Below are 22,318 nucleotides of genomic sequence, written 5' to 3'. Positions count from 1 at the left end.
ACTGCCTGCGGTCAACGCACTTTTTGACATTCACTGGAATGTCAAATGTCGGTTAGGTACAAATAGTTTTAATGCCAAATGTCTCTTAGAAAGATCTTTATAATACTTCTCAATTCTTGTCATCTTTTCATCTTATTTCTTCTTCTAATAATATTGTGTCATAGTCTATAGTCTTGTGAATTAGACAATAATCTGAATTGAAGTTGAAACGAAACGTATCATTTATTACAAGCGGTGGACTGCAGTCTGCACTCAGAGACGTTTAATGATTCTTATTTATGTGGTTACTTAATGAAAGCTCTGGCAGAAAATGCCCATACATTTTCGGCAGTTCGCGGCAAAATTTTCACTTAATTACTCTTTCATTGTATTCATTAATGCATGTGCGTGCGGACTAAGTGACCTTTTAATTTAATCTTAGATACTTCTAAAAGAAAATATTGTTGTACAAAATAAAAGTTAAGTGATAATATGTAGTCAACGGAAATATTGCACTAAGTATGAAGATTCCTCCGAAACCAGTAGTATTGGTAATCAGTATAGGGTAAAGGAAGTGAACGGCCTCGCGGCGTTCTTGGTACACTCGTGCGCAGAATTGTACATTCGCGATTGTCAATAGTCGATTTATTGCTGGACTTTCTTCATCAATAGCTATGAATGACGTGATACGAATTGTATGGAAGGTACAGGTAGCTAGAAAAGTTAAAAGTATAAAATATATACGTTTCTTTAGAACTGATTTAGAATTGAATGAAGAAGGCATTCAGTAAGAATTCTACGAAGGACGCATTCTGATGGCGATTATTGGAACAACTGAAGTTTAAAGTTCGAATTTCAAACACCAGACCTTAATGTTTATGGATAAGAGATGTAAGCAGCACGTAGTTATAGTATACACAGGTATAATATATTGTTGGTATTCCTAAGATACAAAACTGCAGCAAAGATTTTAAAACTTGCAAAACCTAGAGAGTACCTAAGTTCCCAAACATCTATATGGAGAGGTATGTTGCGTTAGAGCCCTAAACGAAAGTTACGTATTTATCTTGTAGTAGGTACTCATTATATTTATATATAGACTGTTTTATCTTAAAACTTGTAAATATTATAATTTTAATAAGAAAAAAGCTCCCCTATATAAGTAAAAATTTATATTAGACCAAAAGGCTCCCCTAGGCTATACTATATATAGTCTATACTTTTTTAATATTACAAAGCGGAAGAGTTTGTTTGTGTGCTTGAACGCGCTAATTTCAGGAACTACTGGTCCGATTTGAAAAATTATTTCAGTGTTAGATAGCCCATTTATCGAGGAAGGATATAGGCTATATTTATCACGCTAGGACTAATAGATAGAGGAAAATGTGGAAAAAACGGGGAAATTATTTGAAAGACCTTATCTCACCAACTACTGGAGCAATTTTTATGCTATTTGGCACAGATAAGAAGTAGACCACGTGAAGGATCATAGGCTATTTCTGTGGACTAATAATAATTTGTCTGTGAAATATCAAATATACGCGGGCGAAGCCGCGTGGAACGTATAGTATAAGATAATTACTATTGTGAATAAACAACCTCCAAATAACCTCATCAACAGTCAAGTAAATACTTTCTTATCTATCAGAAGTCGGCTTATTTTCTTCTCGTGACTCAGAACTTCCTCGGAACATAACAATAGGTCAGCAATAAATTATACATTCATTCATGATTTCGATATGGACATAATTTATTTTCTTTATCAGTCCTCACAGGATACTTCAGATAGCCTTGGCGTCTAACCATTGTCTCGAGGCGTCGAGTTTCCTGTCGCAAATCGAGTGTATTTTGAACTTTATTGCCTGTTAATAATAAAGGCGTATTCGACCGTACGTTCAACATTAGGACGTCCGTTTCCTCTACAATATGCAATAGAAAAGGCTTGATGATTTTATGGCCAAATGGCAAATGCACAGTCGTGACGCAAGTCAAGAAATGAGGGGTGACATGAATAAAAGAACTAGGATGCGCAACATTTCATATGTTTGTTACCTCTAGGCGATCTACACACCCAAATCACTGAACTGATTTTGCTGAAATTTGGTATGGAGATAGTTTGAGTCCCAGGAAAGGACATAGGATACTTTTCATCCCGGAAAAATGTACGGTTCCCGCGCGATAAACGAATTTTGGCGCAACGGAGTTGCGGGCATTTAATATATAAGTTTCTTCATGTTCTCTTTGCTATCTTGTCTAATTTAAAAACTTAAAACTTTAAATTAAACATATTATGTTTATAAAACAAGATTTACAGAAATAAACAACAATAAATATGAATATAACTGGTGCATTTGGAAATGTGTCAAGGGTGGTGCTGCATTTATTTAATTTATAGCAGAAACTATCAAAGCCAAGTCTTACAGAGAAAGTTCTTTTTTTTTTTATGAAATAAGGGGGCAAACGAGCAAACGGGTCACCTGATGGAAAGCAACTTCCGTCGCCCATGGACACTCGCAGCATCAGAAGAGCTGCAGGTGCGTTGCCGGCCTTCTAAGGGGTAATAGGGGAGGGTAGGGAAAGGAAAAGGGTAGGGGATTGGGCCTCCGGTAAACTCACTTACTCGGCGAAACACAGCGGAAGCGCTGTTTCACGCCGGTTTTCTGTGAGGATGTGGTATATCTCCGGCCAAGCCGGCCCATTCGTGCCGAAGCATGGCTCTCCCACGTCTATAAAGAAGTGGCCATGGCAACTAGTATATGAAAACTTGAAAAGTAAACTCACTTTTCTCATTCCACTTCACATCTCAGAGTTCCAAACTAACCTCTGGCAACATTAATTTATCTTCAATTGAACAACTTCTTAGTTTTAGATTGTGCTTTATAACTTAGTATGAAAAAATCAACATCTTTACTTCGATTTACAAGTAATAGTTAAGCTAGGACCACATAAACTGTAAAAAACGACAGTCTTACTACAGCAGCTCCTTCAAAACATTTAGGCTGTGATATTCAAGCAATTTATTCAGCAATAACACTGTCTGCAAAAGGATGAATTAATATTTTCATGTGTGTCTGGAAATTTCTTTAAGAATCTCTTAAAGGTCAGCCGTCGGCGCCGACATGGCTTCGTCTGGATCGTTACTCCGTGACCCCATCTTATAATTGTCACATGATTGAATTGATCAGATGCAAGCAATTTTAACCCCAGCCGCAAATTATAAGAATTTCAGAGGGCCTAGACAAGCGGCAAGCGATTATCGTAAACGCCAACGCCACAAAATGTATGGCATTTGACATTAGTATTCGCTTGCGAAGCGATTACTTACTTATATGTCAAATAGTATACATTTTGTTAGCGTTTACGATAATCGCTTGACACTTGTCTAGTAGGGCGGATCAGATGTCGGACGCCCGCCGGAACTTTTGTTTTGTTGTGGACCCTGCATGCTACAAAATTCTGACGTGTCTGACATCCGATTCGGATGATCGATGTCAGAAGGCATCGATCGGATGGCAGAATTTTTTCTGATCAGAAATTCTTAAAATTTGCGACCGGCCTTAACACTATTTATTATTTATTATCATTTTGTTATGTCTAAGTTCACAGATATGTAAGTCAGACTCATTTCTGTTATATACTCTACCACTTTTGAAAGTATCAAAGTACAAACGTCTGTCTTTCTCACTCACGATTGCCAGAGAACATTGCCAAAGAATGACCCAACTGCATGATTAATTTTAGAAAAATGTCGCTTTAAAAACGTCTTAGCAATTCATGATTATGATTTAGGTTAAGGCGTCACGAAGTTAAAATTGCATTTCGTGAAATAATTGTTTTGTCTTTGTAAATAATGTCAAGGGAACTGTAAGTTTTTACATAGTGTTGAAAACTCTGTGCCTGTCTATTATTTAGAAAACAATAAGATATTGTTATTAAATAAGTGCATGCAGTTGAAACACCTTTTTTTTTCAAGGCGTTTCAACATTTCAAGCCTTATTGTATTTGTTACCCATTAGGAATAAGACTCAATTCAAAGTCTGAATGAAAAAAAAAGTGTTTTACAAGTGTTTAGGAATAGAACCAGGGTGTTTTAAATACATTGAATCAATAAAAGAACAATAAAATGCCGCCAATTTATAGCTCTTAAAAACAACAACAAACAAAATTGTACCGCTTGATGTCATTAAAATTTAACTATCGCATTGTAAAAAAAAACAAGTTTATCCTACGGTCACACTAAGATAAATTAAATTATTATTTTGTTTAAGATTTTTGCAAAAGCTGAACATTTTCTATCAAAATGTTAATTAAATTAATGTAATAAATCTTCGGGACGATCAACTTAGGGAAACTTAACGATCAGTTTTTGTTAGTTTCACTGGGTTGATGGTCGCGAAGACAATATTTGACACGCAGCAGTTTCTCGAAAGGCATTGAAGAATAAATTGTTCAACGTGAAAAAACATAATTAATAGGTATTAATAGGCATTATTACTCAGTATAATTGTCAGCATTGATGATATGACTTCAATGGTAGAACCATCGGCTTACTATAGCTTCAATGATTAAACATAAATAATTAATGTGGTTTACTTTGATTCATGACTTTCAACATGAATATTCATTAATTTATAACGATATACTTAAATATCCAGGGAATTTTAAATATATCAATACTCAATTGTCAGTGATTCGTCACTGAAGGAAAGTACCCAACGCCAAATATGGGAATAATATTGTAAACCGCATAAAATGTAATCCAAAGGCCAAAGCTATAAACGAGTCATCCATTTTCCAACGGGTTTCCCAATAAAATTTTCGGCCTTTTAACCATCAATGCTGCCATTTTGACCCTCCATTTGCATTGACGGGGAGTTGTTGTATGAACAACTTAAGACAGCACAATAATTATTAATATAATGTAAAGGTCTTCCATACGTATCTTACGTATAACATTGGGATGAGTAGTCACAGGCAAATAAGCGTAAGCATGGTACCAACTTATTTGGTTTGCTTGTTAGTTGTTACCAATAACAGTAAATTATACAATACTAGATGACACCCGCAACTCCGCTGCGCCAAAGTTCGTTTATCGCGCGGGAACCGTACATTTTTCCGGGATTAAAAGTATCCTATGTCCTTTCCCGGGACTCAAAGTATCTCCATACCAAATCTCAGCAAAATCGGTCCAGCGGTTTGGGCGTGAAGAGGTATGGCATACACTTACCTATAGAGAAGGTTGAGGGCACTATCGTTTCTGGATGTGGGAGCATCTTTCACACTGGAGGGCTCGCTGCGAACGCCGCGAAGCGACTGCCGCAGCTGACGATTGAAGGTGCTAAGCAGACCACTGCTGTTCCTCCGCTGGTTCAGGCTCTTGGAGCGCGACAGCTTGCTCTCCTCGAGCGCCAACTGCTGAGGAACCTCCGTCTTGATTATCGTCGGCACGGCTTTCGTATCTATCAGCTTTTCGAAAATCGAATCCCCGTCCTCCTCCGAAATCGTCTCGAAGCTCCTGGGACCGACGGAAGACGAGGTCTTGTCTGACATCATGAATGGAACACGGAACGCAGCTGAACGGACACCACGGCACTTCGTCACTTGGGATTTTTAGTTTCTTGACAGCACTTCACTCTTATCATAATATCCATTTGTAAATCATAATGTTTGGGGTAGAAATGTTGACACTGAAACAAAGAATAATACATACTTAGTAAAAAAAAAAAAAAACAAAAAAAAAACATTTTTTTTCAAAAATTTGAACAAATTATTGCATTGTCATTGGCTCTTAATACGTATGCAAAGTTTCGAATTAATTACACTACAGGAGACAGGTAGAAATTGTGCTCAAATATTCCGTAATTCATACATACAGCCCAAGCTAATCGGTACCATCCTCGTTTAAAAATCGCGAAGGATTCCTCGAACTGGTTTAAATTTACTTAATATATCCTGAGGTGGTCTGAAGATGGATTAGAGTTTAGACGCTGGGTTAAGATCATTTTTCGGGTTCCGCACCCAAAGGGTTAAAACGGGATCCTATTACTAAGACTTCGTTGTCTGTCCGTCTGTCTCTCCGTCTGTCTGTCTCCAGGCTGTATCTCAAGAACCGCTATAGCTAGACTTCTGAATTTTTTACAGATTATGTATATCTGTTGCCGCTATAATAACAAATACTGAAAACAAAATAAAATAAATATTTAAGGGGGGCTCCCATACAACAAACGTGATTTTTTTTGCTATTTTTTGCTCGATATCAATAACGGCAACACATAGGCACTTCAAATATTCACGAAATACTTAGTTTTATTTGTAGTTTAATAATTTATGATAATATTAAAATAAAATAAAAAATTAAGGGTGCTCCCATACAAAAAACACAATTTTTGTCTATTTTTGCTCTATAACTGTACGGAACCCTTGGTGCGCGTGTCCGACTCGCACTTGGCCGATTTTTAAACTCGTTTTGCGAGTCGTGTCTGGGTGGACCGAGCAAAAACTTCAAATTTATTATGTGTAGAGACTAATGCTTCACAATATTGATTTCTTTTAATGTCCTCTGACTCATAACGTAAAGTTTAGAAATATATTTTAGTATTAACTTGAACTTAGGAGGAAAATCTTATTTTAATGCTTAAACAAAACAAATGCATAGAAAATGTTACTTTCTAGACGTGTATGTTTGTAGAGAAACGTGTGAAATCTAGCCTAAGAAATCATTAGTTTCAAAACTATTTGTATCCTACGTAATGATAATGACTATACGATATCATTAAACAGTTTTACGATGTATAATGATTGGATTGATAAATAAATTCTAGAAAGTGTTACATAAATTCGTTTAGTCGGATGTAAGAAGAATTTAATAATAATCAATCGGTCGATTCTTTCGTTTTCTCCTATCGTATGATTTCGCGATTCAGTGCCTCCTTAGGACATAGAAAGTATTTGCTGATTAGTTATTAGAAAGTTAATTGCTTTCAAAACGTCTCGGTAATTTTCCGTACGACTGCAAATTGAAATAAATAAAATTTTATTTGCCTCAGGCACTCGTACGGCGACAATGTGAAAAAAAAATAGTACAGATAATAATATAATACTACATATTTGTTAATACATGACATGGTTAAAGCATTCCCAAATAAGGAAGTGTTTAATTTAGCGAGTATGTAATGTGTATGTATAGGTAAGTCGGTGTGTTCGTCACTTTGAAAAACATTTTTCACTGAAACCTACGTGCATTTTACAGAACAATAAAAAGTTTCCAAAGTGCATAAATTCTATGTTAGAGTGAAGCCAAACGAGCGTAACATTTTGCGGCTGGAAGAAATTCTGCTGCATTCAGTTTAATACAAAAGTCCTGTTTGACTCACACGAGCGTAATTTTGTGAGTCATGATTTGTATGTAAATATATTTACGCGACCGAAATTCTGCGACTCACAACTCACAAATTACGCTCGTTTGGCTTCGCTCTAAGAGTTTGAAAACTACATAACGGTTATTTCAGAAGTGGGATAAGCCTGTATTACGCAAAGATGACGTAGTGTCTACTATGAAATAATTTTGCAGTATGTGTGGCCCGGTTTCATTCTCAATTTAATTTTATGAATAATCTTATATCTGACTCATATACCGATTCGGCCGATCTGATAATAGTAATGCAATCATTAATCAAACCCATAACTTTATTTTAATGATGAACCATAACATTATTATAAGGATTTGGTTTATTATAAGGATCATCTTTGTTATTAATTCATATTTTATTATTATCTATGATGTGTAGTTGAAACAGATTTAATTTCAATTTACTTGAAAACGGATGAGACTTCTAGGATCGAGGAAGTAATGTTGCTGCGCTTTGTGTGGACTTTTGATCTATAAATCAAAACAAAGCTCATCGTATGCGATGTAATTCTTCGAAATTAATATTTGCATACTGTATTATTGTATTGTTTACATTCGAATGATTCAAAGTTTTTCCCATTTATTGAATAACCTCACCCTTTTCTCTGAATTAATAACGCGTTACATGATATCTACAAATTCAAGATTCAGGAAATATAAGTAGAACTACGTATAATTATTTTTAATTTTATTTTCTTATGAAGCTGCTTGTATTCAAAATTACATACCTAGACACAATTATTATTAGAATTGTAGTACAGTACTAACCAATTATAATTTTTTAAGTGCATTTTAATCATATTGGTTTCAAAATATTTTAAACTGTACTCTTTATAATATTTTATGGCATGCTTCTTAAAATATGTTTAAGTTTTCTTTAAAATCTTAAAAAAAAACAAGATTGAAGTCGTAAGAAAAATATGATTAAGTATGTACCTACTTAAAACCATAAACCTATAATGTACGGCAGTATATATTAAGTCTATGCTTAAAACATATTTTAATAATATTATAAATTATTATATTAATTTCACTACCTAACCATATTTTGTATTACAGATAACATTTTTCCTTTAAATATCATCATCATGTTTTAATAGTTGTATAGTATTTATAAAAAGAAATAGTTATCCCCCCTAGTCCATACGTTGAAGACCGTACCTCTTTACTCTTTATTCTTAGACTTTTAGACACTTCTTCTAAGTATTCTGAGATTTCTGACTACTGTAATACTAGTGGAAGTAATAGTCATTGGAAATAATTTTCTTTTATGTGATAATAATTAGTAATTCTTTAGTGACTTTTGCAGATATAACGATACAAATAAAAAAAATAAAAATAAAGTTAATTGTAAAACAAATTATTTGAGATTAACGAGCCAAAAATATTCGAAATCACAATGAAAATTGTAAAATATTTTTATTAGCCATACTTATATATTTGAATAATGTACATCACGTGCTAGTGCATATTTGAATATTGTTAGTGATGCGAAGAAATTCTAAGTATAAAGAACAATTTTAGGAAAAGTCTCTAAATAGAAAGTCTGTTTTAAACTGTAAATTAATGTACTTAATAATAATTTTCTTAATCCCAGATGCAAATGTCACGCACAACATACACGCTTTGTTGCACCCCGTTGGTAAAAATTCAAAAGTATATTGACGACGTACTTATGTATTACGATTTACGATGTTTGTAGCCTGCGCAGCCTGATTTCAATAAATACATAAATGAAATTTGCTACTCTTATTAATGTGCTTGTCAATAAATCAGTGAAAATTTTCGAAGCTGTCTAGTGCCTGTCTTGTAATGGTCCGTTCAGAATAGCCGCTGTCTGTCTGTCTGTATTCTCTTCACGCCCAAACCGCTAAGCCGATTTTGCTGAAATTTGGTATGGAAATACTTTGAGGCCCGAGAAAGGACGATACTTTTTATCTCGGAAAAATGTATGGTTCCCGCGCGAATCTTGACGCAACGGAGTTGCGGGCATCTTATTTTACTTGTGTATAAATTATAATCATGGTACGGTCACAGAAAACATATGGTACGGTGCATATCAAGATCTTATTTCTTAGCTTTAGCTCAATTTTCTCTTCTTTTTTTCTTACAAATAAAGATTATGATTTCTCCCGATCAAATAAAAATCATTCTAATGCAAATGGAAACTCCAGTTCTACAAATGTCGTCACAGTGTTGTCCTAGCGCGTACTATAAATCACAGTGACAGCTCAATATTTAAACACTAACTCTAGCACTTTAACCCAATTAGATAACGTTATCTAGCGCTAGTTTATTATGTCACAGTAGGTACACTTAAAAATAGGTCAGCCGTATACTTTCACGAGTATCGGATTTTATTGCAGTACCAAGGAAACTTTGACTGTCGAGGTTATTACGTGTCACAACGCCTTTATACCTTTTATTTAGATTTTGTTTCTTTGTGTTTTTGTTATTATTTCGATAATGAGGTAGACGTAACATCACAATTTCCTAAATAATTGATCTATCATCTATATCCATACTTATTAGTCATTATTTTAAATGGAAAGTGTACATATGTATTATAATAAGTATGTTATTACAACATCTACTGCGGTATAGATTTTTTAAGTAGACAATTTTGCCTGCCTATTACTGTTGTAAGATACAAGCTCACCCTGCCGATTTAAATGGAAATGAAAAAGGACGTAGTAAGTATCTAGTTGTCCTTGCGGCAACATGTACGTTTTCCACGCTCTAAACAAATTTTTGCTTGAAAATGTTGTGACTTGTGGGCAACGTTCGTTCTATTCTGTGGCAACGTCTAGTTCTAAAGTCTGACTAATATTTTCGTATGCGACTAAAAGAGCAGCTATGGCTGAACTTCTCTGTATCATCTATATGAAGCCAGCAACTCCGTTACACCAAAACTTTATCGCACGGGAACCGTACATTTTTCCGTGACAAAAATCCCATGTCCTTTCCCGGGACTCAAATCTCCATGCTAAATTTCTTCAGCGTTTGGGTTCAGCGGTTTGGGCCTGAAGAAGCAACAGACAGATAGATAGACATACGGACGCTTCTCACGTTTGCATTTATTATATTAAGTAATACTTATTATTCAAAGCGATCGTTTGCTATTGTTACGGTACATGGTATACGGACACGTGGTGCGCAAGTACATACTCGAACCTTCTAAAAAGGTCCAATGTTTGTTTACGTGTTTACCCTTTATTTGTTAGCGTGTTTGAATTTAGACCTTATGACTGAGTACATAAGGTCTAAATTAAATTCAACTTACTGCACTTATCGCAAGGACGGCAGTTTTATTGTGGTACATGCTCGAGCCGCCTAGAAATTTCCCACGGTTGTTTACTTGTTTACGTGAATCGGGAAATTTCTGGAATTCGTCTCGCCATATAAAAAGAGCCGCAGGCAGGCACGGCAAGTCAGTTCCTTTCGAGCTATCATCAAGGCGATTTCGGAGTGATCAATAGTGAGTGAACCAGTGAAACCTGCGACTTGGCTACGACCTAGGACAGTGATAGTGCTTAGTGATTGGACCTAGTGATTAGTGTTTGGACTTAGTGCTAAGTGTTGTGACCTAGTGTTTAGTGCAGTGTTAATAAAGTCTTCAAGAGAGTCACCAGGTCTTTCTCTCCAAATCCTCGAACCCTAGCACGTAACAACTGGTGTCAGAAGTGCGATTTGGAGATGCCATTGACTCCGAGAGAGGACTTCAAGGGGAGCGTCAGGACAAGGGCACAGCGAGCTGCTGCCATTGACTCCGAGAGAGGAGTTGCGGAGGCCACACCCACTGGGGACCAAGCTCCGCCCACTGAGGGACAGGCCCCACCTACTGGCCCCGCCCACATGGCTCCGCCCACTGGCCACGCCCACCAGGATCCGCCCACTTTGGATGAAGCCACGCCCACTGGCTCCGCCCACCGGGACACGCCCACTGACCACGCCCCTCAGGCTCCGCCCACTTTGGGCATGGCCATGCCCACTGGCTCCGCCCACCAGGCCACGCCCACTCAGGCCACGCCCACTGGCCCCGCCCACCAGGCCCCACCCGTAGCTCCTACAGCCCCCCAAGTGGCCCTTCATTTAGAAAGTTTAATTGAATTAATGGAGCTGCAAAGGGCTGAAATCAGAGCGATTCGAGAGGCACAAGACCGTAAGCTCAGCGCGTTGCAAGAGTCACAAGAGTCACATGATCGCAAGCTCGGCGCTTTGCAAGAGTTACAAGAACGCAAGCTCGGCGCTTTGCAAGAGTTACAAGAACGCAAGCTCGGCGCTTTGCAGGAGTCACAAGAGCAACAAAAGGACCTCCAAGAAAAAGCGCTTTTGGCTATAAAGGATGTTAGTGACACGGTGACTAAGCTTCGTAAAGACGTCGACGTAATGGACGAACGCGTTACCGGGTTGGGAGTGGATGTGGAAAATGTGAAAACCGGCCTCACTGAACTACAGAAAAAAGTAGTGCGCCTGGAAACCACAGGAGTCGCGACGTGTAGTGGAAATTCTGGAGTGGCACATGGGCCAAGAGTAAAAGTGCCACCATACGACGGCACTACTTCTTGGAATGCTTATCGTCAGCAATTCCAGACTGTTGCTTCTGCCAACGGATGGAATGATGAACAACGCCTGACCGCTCTCACTGTTGCGCTCAGAGGGCAAGCTTTGTCGGTCCTAGAAGCGCATACAGGAAATGGGTTTCAAGACCTGATGGAGGCACTTGAATCCAGATACGGGGAGCGACACCTGGAGCACGTGTTCCGTGCCCAACTGCGTGACAGAGTCCAACGCCCGGGAGAAGGACTACAACAATGGGCGTTAGAAATTGAAAAACTCGTCAAGAAGGCACACCCAGGAGCTGACGCCAAGATGGTCGACACGAATATTGTGCAAGCATTTGTCGACGGAATCAGGGACCTGGAGGTCAGAGCTGCAGTGAGGCTACGTCACCACACCTCGCTTAAGGAAGCATTGGCGCATGCTTTAGAGGTCGAGGCTGTTCGGCGTGACATACGGCAGACATGTAAGATCCGCGAGGTCTCTGAGGAAGTCAAGGAGGTTAAGGCTCCTACGAAGAGAAGTTCTGGAGCCATGTGCTACAAGTGCGGCGAGAGGGGCCATCTTCAGCTTAACTGCCCGCAGAAAGAGACCCAAATGGCAAGGATGAAAATGCTCGAGGAACGTCTGGAACAAATGGAAGAGCTGCAAAAGCAAGGGGCTTCGTTCCCTGCCCGGGATCAGGGAAACGAATAAAAGCCAGGACTAAGGGGCGAGTGCTGGCTGACACGGAGGAAGCCCCGATAACTGTTATCTCCCAAGCATGCAGCGGGAACAGTCTTGTGATTCAGGGAACTATTAACAGGACGGATTGCAAAATGACTCTAGATACAGGAGCCTCTAGAACGATAGTGAACCCAAATCTGGTAAAAACCGCAAGAAGGCACAAGAGGAGAATTAACTGTCGGCTCCTTACTGCCTCCGGTCAGCCAATACCCGTCCTGGGAGAAATGTCAGTTACGATTAATGTAGGGGGATCCTCATACCCTCATGACGTTATCGTGGCTGAGATTATGGATGATTGCATCTTGGGTTTGGATTTCATGAAGAAGCACAACTGTAGAATTAATGTCGCTGACGGAGTTTTCAAGTGTGGTGAAGAAGAAATTTTCATCCTTGGAGGCACCTGCGGGAAAGTTGAATGTGTAAAGAAAGTCATAATACCTGGACGTGCGGAAGCTCGGGTGCTGGTGAAACTACCGCCAGCTGGAAAGAAGAAGTCAAACAGATGCGTGTTAATCGAAGACACACCTACCAAGACATCAGCGCAAAAATTGATGACGGCAAGAACCCTTGTTAGTGGAAGCAGTAACGCTGTGGTCAGAGTTTTGAATCTTGGTGATCGCGAGATCTGCTTGAACAAAGGTGACGTCATTGGAAAGTGCGAGGAAGTTGTCTGGATGAGAAAGTGTAATTCGATCACAGGCTCAGACTCAGCAAACACCAGCAACTATGGAATAGTGACTGAGCTACTCGATGACTGCAAGAGTAATCTGACTTATTCGCAGAGCATGAAAGCTAAGAAGTTTTTACAACGCCACGCGAATATCTTCTCCAGTCAGGAAGGCGACCTTGGAAGAACGTCGATGGTTCAGCACAGGATAGATACCGGAAGCGAGAACCCAATTCGTCAACGAGCAAGACGGATACCCATTGCAAAGGAAAAAGAAGTTGAAGGCCTTTTGGAGGAGATGAGAAGGCATAAGATTATTGAACCGTCTGCAAGTCCGTGGTGCTCACCAGTTGTATTAGTGAAGAAGAAAGATGGCAGCACAAGATTTTGTGTGGACTACAGACGTCTCAATGATGTCACTAAGAAGGACAGCTATCCATTACCTCGAATCGACGACACTCTGGATACCTTGAGTGGCATGAAATGGTTCTCGACCCTGGACCTGAAATCTGGATACTGGCAGGTGGAAATTCATCCAAAAGACAAGGAGAAGACAGCGTTCTCCACCGGTAAAGGTCTATGGCAGTTTAACGTCATGCCCTTTGGATTGTGCAACGCACCTGCCACATTTGAGCGACTCATGGAGTGTGTACTGGCAGGCTTAGTTGGAGAGGCTTGCTTAGTCTACTTGGACGACGTCATCATTGTTGGCCGCGACTTCGAGGACCATTTGCGAAACTTAGAACGAGTTTTCGCCAAAATAGAGGGGGCCAAGTTAAAGTTGAATCCGAAAAAGTGTCGTTTATTCAGGAGTAAGGTGAACTATCTCGGCCATGTTATCTCCAGTGATGGAATTCAGACGGACCCGGAGAAACTAGAAGCAGTCCAAAATTGGCCAACCCCTAAGAACAAAACCGAAGTGCGGGCATTTCTCGGCCTATGCTCCTACTACAGGCGTTTTGTTAAGGGATTCTCAGAGATAGCCAAGCCATTACATCGGCTGACAGAAGATAAACGACAGTTTATTTGGGACGAGACTTCCGAAGATTCTTTTCAAGAACTAAAGAAACATCTGTGTGAAACACCAATCCTGGGGTATCCACAACCTGAAGGTCAGTTTATAGTCGACACGGACGCAAGCAACACGGCCATTGGAGGGGTGTTATCTCAAAAACAGGGTGAAAGAGAAGTTGTAATTGCATATTTCAGCAAATCTTTATCTAAGCCAGAGAGAAACTACTGTGTGACAAGAAGAGAACTCTTGGCTGTCGTAAAGACGCTACAACATTTCAGCAAGTATCTCATCGGCAGACAGTTTCTACTGCGAACTGATCACGCAGCCTTGAAGTGGCTACTACAATTCAAGAACCCAGAAGGCCAAGTAGCTCGATGGATAGAACAACTCCAGGAGTATGACTTCAAGACGGAACACCGCAGCGGAAAGTCGCATGGGAATGCCGACGCACTCTCACGAAGGCCGTGTTCAGAAGACTGCAAACATTGTGTTAAGCAGGAATCTAATGAAGTAACATTAAAGTTAACGAAAACAAGTCCTTTGGGTCCATGGGAGAATGATGCTATGAGAGAGGCTCAAGAAAGAGATGACGACCTTCGACACATCATCACATGGAAGAAACGGGATGACGTAAAGCCAATCTGGAGTGAGGTTGCACCCACTGGCGCTGTCACTAAGGCGTACTGGGCGCAATGGGACAGTCTGATTCTTCAAAACGGAATACTTTACCGGAAATGGGAGAAGACCAACGGCAGAGAGTTCCATCTTCAGATAGTTGTCCCAAGAACGAGAGTACCGGATGTTCTCCGTGAAATGCATGATGGCGTATCAGGAGGTCATCTAGGAGTAAAGAGGACGTTAACGAAAGTGCGAGAACGATTCTACTGGTTGCATTGTCGAGATGATGTACAGGATTGGTGCCGCAAATGCACTACTTGCGCTGCAGTGAAGGGACCACAGACAAGGAGCCGTGGGAGCCTGCGCTTGTATAACGTTGGCGCACCGTGGGAACGAATCGCAGTTGACGTAGCTGGGCCATTTCCTGTAACGGAATCAGGAAACAAGTATTTCATGGTTGTCATGGATTACTTCACCAAATGGCCCGAAGTGTTCGCCATACCAAACCAGGAAGCTACAACAGTTGCTTCTAAGCTAGTCGAAGAAGTAATATCTCGCTTTGGTGTGCCTCTAGAAATCCATTCCGATCAGGGCAGGAATTTCGAATCGCAGGTCTTCCAGGAAGTGTGCAGAATTTTGGGAATGCATAAAACGAGGACCACCGCGTACCATCCACAGTCTGATGGAATGGTTGAGAGATTTAACCAGACCCTTGAGAGGCATTTGGCAAAATTGGTAGATGACAAACAAAAGGACTGGGACAAGTATATACCACTCTTCCTTCTGTCGTACCGTACCGCCGAGCATGAGAGCATAAAAGCTACCCCGGCGTATGTCAATTACGGTAGAGAACTACGAGTACCAGTAGACCTTTTGACAGGAGGATCACCGGAAGAACCAAAGACCGTACCAGATTATGTCTGCGATTTAAGGGAAAAGATGCGTTATATACACGCCATGGTTCGGGAAAATGGGTTACAGTCAAGTGAGAACATGAAGACCAGATACGACCGGAAATCGAATACAAGCGGCTTCGAAGAAGGGTCACTGGTGTGGCTGCATAACCCAACTCGCCGAAAAGGCAAATCTCCAAAGTTGCAGACCAAGTGGGACGGCCCATACAAAGTGGTTACCCGATTGAATGACGTGACTTACAGGATTCAAAAGCAACCAAGAGGGACATTCAAAGTGGTACACATAGACCGTCTGGCGCGTTACCATGGCAGTAACAATGATGCTCGGGACGAGCATCTCTAAGAGGGGAGTAGTGTTACGGTACATGGTATACGGACACGTGGTGCGCAAGTACATACTCGAACCTTCTAAAAAGGTCCAATGTTTGTTTACGTGTTTACCCTTTATTTGTTAGCGTGTTTGAATTTAGACCTTATGACTGAGTACATAAGGTCTAAATTAAATTCAACTTACTGCACTTATCGCAAGGACGGCAGTTTTATTGTGGTACATGCTCGAGCCGCCTAGAAATTTCCCACGGTTGTTTACTTGTTTACGTGAATCGGGAAATTTCTGGAATTCGTCTCGCCATATAAAAAGAGCCGCAGGCAGGCACGGCAAGTCAGTTCCTTTCGAGCTATCATCAAGGCGATTTCGGAGTGATCAATAGTGAGTGAACCAGTGAAACCTGCGACTTGGCTACGACCTAGGACAGTGATAGTGCTTAGTGATTGGACCTAGTGATTAGTGTTTGGACTTAGTGCTAAGTGTTGTGACCTAGTGTTTAGTGCAGTGTTAATAAAGTCTTCAAGAGAGTCACCAGGTCTTTCTCTCCAAATCCTCGAACCCTAGCACGTAACACTATAATCACGCTACGTAATAACCTCAGCAATAGTACTGGCGTCGCGATGGAATAGAAAATTATAATAGTACCACTATTTTAAAATACCGCCATACGTTCCTAGTTACAGTCTAGGTATTAATATAGCTGGTACCTACGTAAACGATTTGGCACGCTTATAATCACATGCTAGGAATATTAATAATGATATGTTTTATTGATTAATAATAATACAATTTGAAAATAGTACGGGAACGAAACACGTAGTAGAGTAAAACAACAAGCTGTTGCAGACATAATATATTTTCAACTCGTGGTATAAAGAGACATATTATATATACTTTCTCTTCTATGGTCTACTCTGCCTTCGTCTGATTTCTATCCCGTCTTTTTACCCGTCCCAAAAAAGTGAACAACGCTTCTAAAGAAGTTTTACTTAAAAAAAATATCCTAACAGAAAGAAAGAAATACTTAAATAATAGTTAAAAAATACTAAAAAGACACGCTTTTTTTTAATTATTGCATTGTCATTGGCGCTAAATACCTTTGGAAAGTTTCGAATTAATTAGTTTACTGGAGATAGGTATGAAAATTGCGCTCAAAGATTCCGTTACATACGTACACCCGAAGCTGATAAAAGCGTGTTAAAAACAAGTAGCCGAACATAAGACCTTCTCTTTTTTTTGTAAGTCGGTTTCAAAACCGACAGAATGAGTAAGTATTTATGTAGGTTCAATCGCTTGTCAGTTGACATAGCCCACTTGTTATATTTATATCGCAAATCGCTGCCAACTCCGATATAGGTCAATGTTTGAACTTGTGTTTGCATTTCCGTTAAAAATAAACCGCGGTTAAATCTATCAGTTATTTTCCGTTTAACCTTTTTTTGACCCGACGAACAAACAAACAACAATGTAATCTGTATGAGTATTGAGTATGAGACTCTACATTGATTCTGATAAATAATCTTACAACCCTGGATACTAATACTAAAAATGTGAAAGTGTGTCTGTCTGTCTGTTGCCTATTCACGCCCAAACCGTTGAGCAATTTTTTTTTTGGTATGGAGATACTTTGAGTCCCAGGAAACGGCATAGGATACTATATTTTATCCCAGAGTTTTGGCGCAACGCAAGTTAAGTAATTTCAATGCAGACTCAATATAAAACTAAAAATATCATCATGAATATAATATTAGATGATATCGTCTCCAAAATAGTCGGCTTAAAATAGTTTTTGCTCTCTTATAACTGGAACACGTTTTTTAACGTGACTTAAAATATTTTATATCTATCACACTTCCACGTGAATAGAGAGAGAAGATAATTATTTTCTTAGCTGTCTGTCAAAAAAGTGAAGAAATTAAAAAGTGGCAACATCGTAGTGTCATCATATTTCTTAGATTGATTTGAAAGGGATGACACTACGATGTTGCCGCTTTTTAATTTCTTCACTTTTTTGACAGACAAGAGCTAATACTTCATGGCTTATACTTTTTTTAAGTATTTTTTATTTTAATATTTAAATGTGAGCTCTATATACTTTCCTACTCTATTTTGTCCTCTAAGTAATCAAAAGCGCATATAATATTAATTATTATGTAAGTACTTACATTTTTAGCTGTCAGTATAACAAAAGTATTTGTTCGGTGGTGGAGGTCTGAATTCTGATAATAATTTAATATTATTACAACATTTCTGACCTAAATATATTTTCTAAAGATTTTCCTACCTATAGGTATGAAAAGTCGGACCAATGTTTTAATGCTTGCAACAGAATTCTTATTTATTTTGTTTTAATACGAAACAACAAAATAATAATAATGTGTTTACTAGTAAATAAGATCGATTATGACATTAACATATTCCGCCGTAAACACTTCCTATTCGATTATTTAATATGCCCATTCAACTGTGTGTGGAATTACCATTTTCATAAGCATTTGCAATAACAATAAATATTCCATATAGTATTACAATATATGATTTAACTAGATGACGTTGAGTTTATCAGAACCGTATAGTTTTCCCTGGATAAAAAGTATGCTCTCTTTTTTCCCGAGACTCAAAAGTATATCTCTAGTCTCTACCATATTATTTCAACAAAATCGGACGTGACGATCAAACATATAGACACAGTTTCGCTTTTATAATATTAATGGATATGAAAGAATATCTGCCACTTTTTATCACGGCAAAATTATGCTATAAAGGCAATATAAAGGTGAAAAAACTTATCAGTCATTGAATAATCATTTTTGAACCGAGACGTAATCCATACCTACGCATACAAGTCTTCCGGATTCTTTGGACACAACTATTTATATGTGTGACGGAGCGAAGTATTTATACAATTATATTATATATTATAATAAATAATACAGTCTATCGGCGCCAGGTTTTGCCGCATTTCTGGCGACTTATTACCGTCGAGGCTAACCAGTGTGAATTCCAGACCGCTATCAGATTTCTAAGAACATTCTAGATTTAATAATGACATTTGATTATCATTTATCACTAATCAATTAGTAGTTTTTATTATTATACTGGATACATAGAAGTATATAGTATAGAAGACACTCGTCTCTACCAATGCACAGTTTTCTAAGATGAAATTCGTAGTTTTTCCATAAAAGTGCAATAAAAATCCAACCGTCCTTTCATTTTGGCAATTTTAGTTAATATAATAACTAAGAAGCAACTTACTTACATATTAATACTTTTAATTTCATATACGACACAGTATTGCCTCTCACACTTAAATCGCTGAATTGATTTAAATTACTTAAATGAAATTTTTATGGAGATGTTTGATTAGGAGATCATATTTTGTCGTCGTTTTTCTCATAACAACATTTCGTCGCAACCAAATTGCAGTCCTATATAAATAAAGAAATATTAATAAACGCTTTAATTAGCATATAAGTAATCCATTTTCTGCACAATTTTCCGTGGGAAGACCATCACAATCGACTCAGCTATGAGGATGTAATTATCCTTTATTATTGCTATCTGTGAATCTATGGATAACTCGCCACGTGATTTCAATGGGTATATTTACATGGTTATGTAAACTATGGTTCTTGGAATTAAACATGGGCGTCAGATGATGATCTGATCATTATCTCAGCTGGTGAAATAATGGTATTATGATTTATGGTCCGAAATTAGTTTAGTTATACAAAATGTAAGAAAACAGAAAGTATAATTGCTTTATAGGATGTGCATGTTCTTTGTTGTTGCAGCGCTGAAAGTTTGCTTTTTCAGCGCTGCTACTTTCACAGTGAACTCTATATCTGACATAATATACACATCCCTTAAGTATGCTAACTTTGTTTTGTAACACCTCTATATTAGCAGATGTGATAAGATGAAGTTATATTTAAAGATGGGTTAAAATCATATGTAACTGATTGTACCGTTGGTTCTTGGTGGAAATGCATGTTGAACACTAATAAAACACAATTTGCGTGCACTTACATAATATAGTGGAAAAAGTGCACGCAAATTGTGTTTTATTAGGGTTAAAATCAGGTTCAAGTAGTATAATCTCTGAACACAACTGTTTTTTTTTAATATTTAAGTTAAATGAAAGAAAATGTGTAATAAACGCAGAATTTTTTTTCAGGTTTGCTAGCCTAGATCATTGATTTTCCACCAAAAAATGTTAGTACAATCCTTGTCAACAACTGTTTCATTATATTAAACTAGATGGCGCCGCTAGTCGTCTACATCGCGCTATCGGTGTGTCGAGATACTTTTATATGTATTATTCGTTAGAACTCTACATTCAGAAATCACCATATGTATGCGAACTAAGTTCGCTTTTCCATATATTTTTTGTTATCTGCCATGGGTTATTCCATAGAGGCAGGTGCTGTAAAATAAGAATAATCACGAATTATCATAAGTTTGAAAGTTTGTCAGACTGTTTACTTTTCGAGCTTTTAACGCCCAAACTGCTGCCGGCTGCACCAATTTTGCTGAAAATTGGTATGGAGTAAGTATATGATGTGAGAAAAGGACATAGGATTTTTTATCCCGGAAAAATATACGGTTCCCGCGCGATAATCTAATTTTGGCTCAACGGAGTTACGGGCGTTATCTACATATTAATATTATTATAATTATAGTAGGCAAGATTATCTATATCAGGGTTTCTCAAGCTTTCGGCTCCACGAACCCCTGCTAAAATTTCCAGGTGACAGTGAACCCGGGCCCCGTACTAGCTAATGAAATCCCCGTAACACATAAAGTACCAAAAGAAAAAATATCTTTGTAATAATATTAATGTGATGGGTGTGCTTGTTTTTTATCGCAAATGGATTCAATGTTAGGAGTAATTTTGGACAATTTTAAACTTAATTCACTCGGTATCAAGTCGATTTCTGTATTTTGTTTTTATCATGACCAGGTGTGAAAACCCACTCTTACATAAGTATGTTATAGCAAAGGGTAAAAAGGAAATTCACCGCTTTCCGTGAGAGTTCGAAATACTCTGCTTAGACCAGCAGAGTATTTCGAACTCTCACCTGCCCAAAAACCTATCAAAGACATCCTTTTCAAATCAGCTTCTAATAATGACTCCTGTTGCCAACATTTAACGTAAATCTTGCCACGAACCCCCTGCCATCGAATGGCGATCCCCTAGGGGTTCGCGTACCCCACTTCGAGAAACCCTGATCTAGTTTAAGTGTCAAAGAACTGAAGATGTCCATTCTAAAATGAAAATATAACTTAGTACAAAAAACTCCAGGTCATTGGATGTTTCATAAAAACCTCGTTTACGAAAATATCGCAAAAAGGACTCCAACTAGATTAAATAACGGGCACACAACGACGTGATGCCATCCGATGACTCAAACATGGCCGCTTTTTGCTGGCTGAGTAAGGGCTAACTTACACCTGGCTTGAGAAATTCAGGTAAAAGACTTTTCTTTTACCTGATACTATATAAGAAAAGGATAATATAATAATACTTATAATATGAGCGATAGGTTTTTTATATAGCCATGTATTAATATTACTTTTACGCTGATATTACCTGCATAAAATTAAGGAGAATGTTTACCTAAATATCATGCTTAAAGATTAAAAAAAAAACATATTTTTTATCAAGTTTCAGGTTTCATGATTTCTAAATAACTGTATTTTATCGACTTTTTATGGTGAAATGTAGTATTTTCATTTAAATAAGACTCGTAAATAAGTGTATTATATTTTATAATGCAAATTGTAGAGTACTCAGTGATAAACTAAGCGATAAAGTTAAAAAGTAACGGATTTCTGTAAACATTTTAGAACGAACTGCTACTAAAACTACAGTTAAAGATAAGTCTAACTTTGGTTGGTCTAACTTTTAAAATATGGTCTTGTAGGTCATAAGTATTCTATAAGGTGCCAATAGCACTTAAATTCGTATTTTAGTGCTATTGACGCGTCGGTGCAGTGCGATACATTATTTTGATATTATCTTATATGGGCCCTTCAAAAGTGAACTTTCTGCGCTCTGAAATACTGCTCTAACTGAGTTGAACATTGAACATTAATT

At 38.2% G+C, this 22,318-nt stretch overlaps 1 protein-coding gene across 3 annotated transcripts in view; it reads right to left on the bottom strand.

Moving 5' to 3' along the window:
* Positions 1–22,318, bottom strand: part of LOC121732810 (G protein-activated inward rectifier potassium channel 3-like) — a 69,624-nt gene that overhangs the window by 30,620 nt on the left and 16,686 nt on the right. For all 3 annotated transcript variants that reach the window (XM_042122795.1, XM_042122796.1, XM_042122794.1), the window contains exon 2: positions 5,207–5,666. In XM_042122795.1, the coding sequence (XP_041978729.1) occupies positions 5,207–5,532 (326 nt within the window). In that variant the 5' untranslated portion in view covers positions 5,533–5,666. The remainder of the gene's footprint in view (positions 1–5,206; positions 5,667–22,318) is intronic.

This window comes from Aricia agestis, chromosome 12, assembly GCF_905147365.1.
Source record: "Aricia agestis chromosome 12, ilAriAges1.1, whole genome shotgun sequence".
NCBI lineage: Eukaryota > Metazoa > Arthropoda > Insecta > Lepidoptera > Lycaenidae > Aricia > Aricia agestis.
Note: the sequence above shows the minus strand (reverse complement) of the source record. Positions and strands in the feature narration are given on the sequence as shown.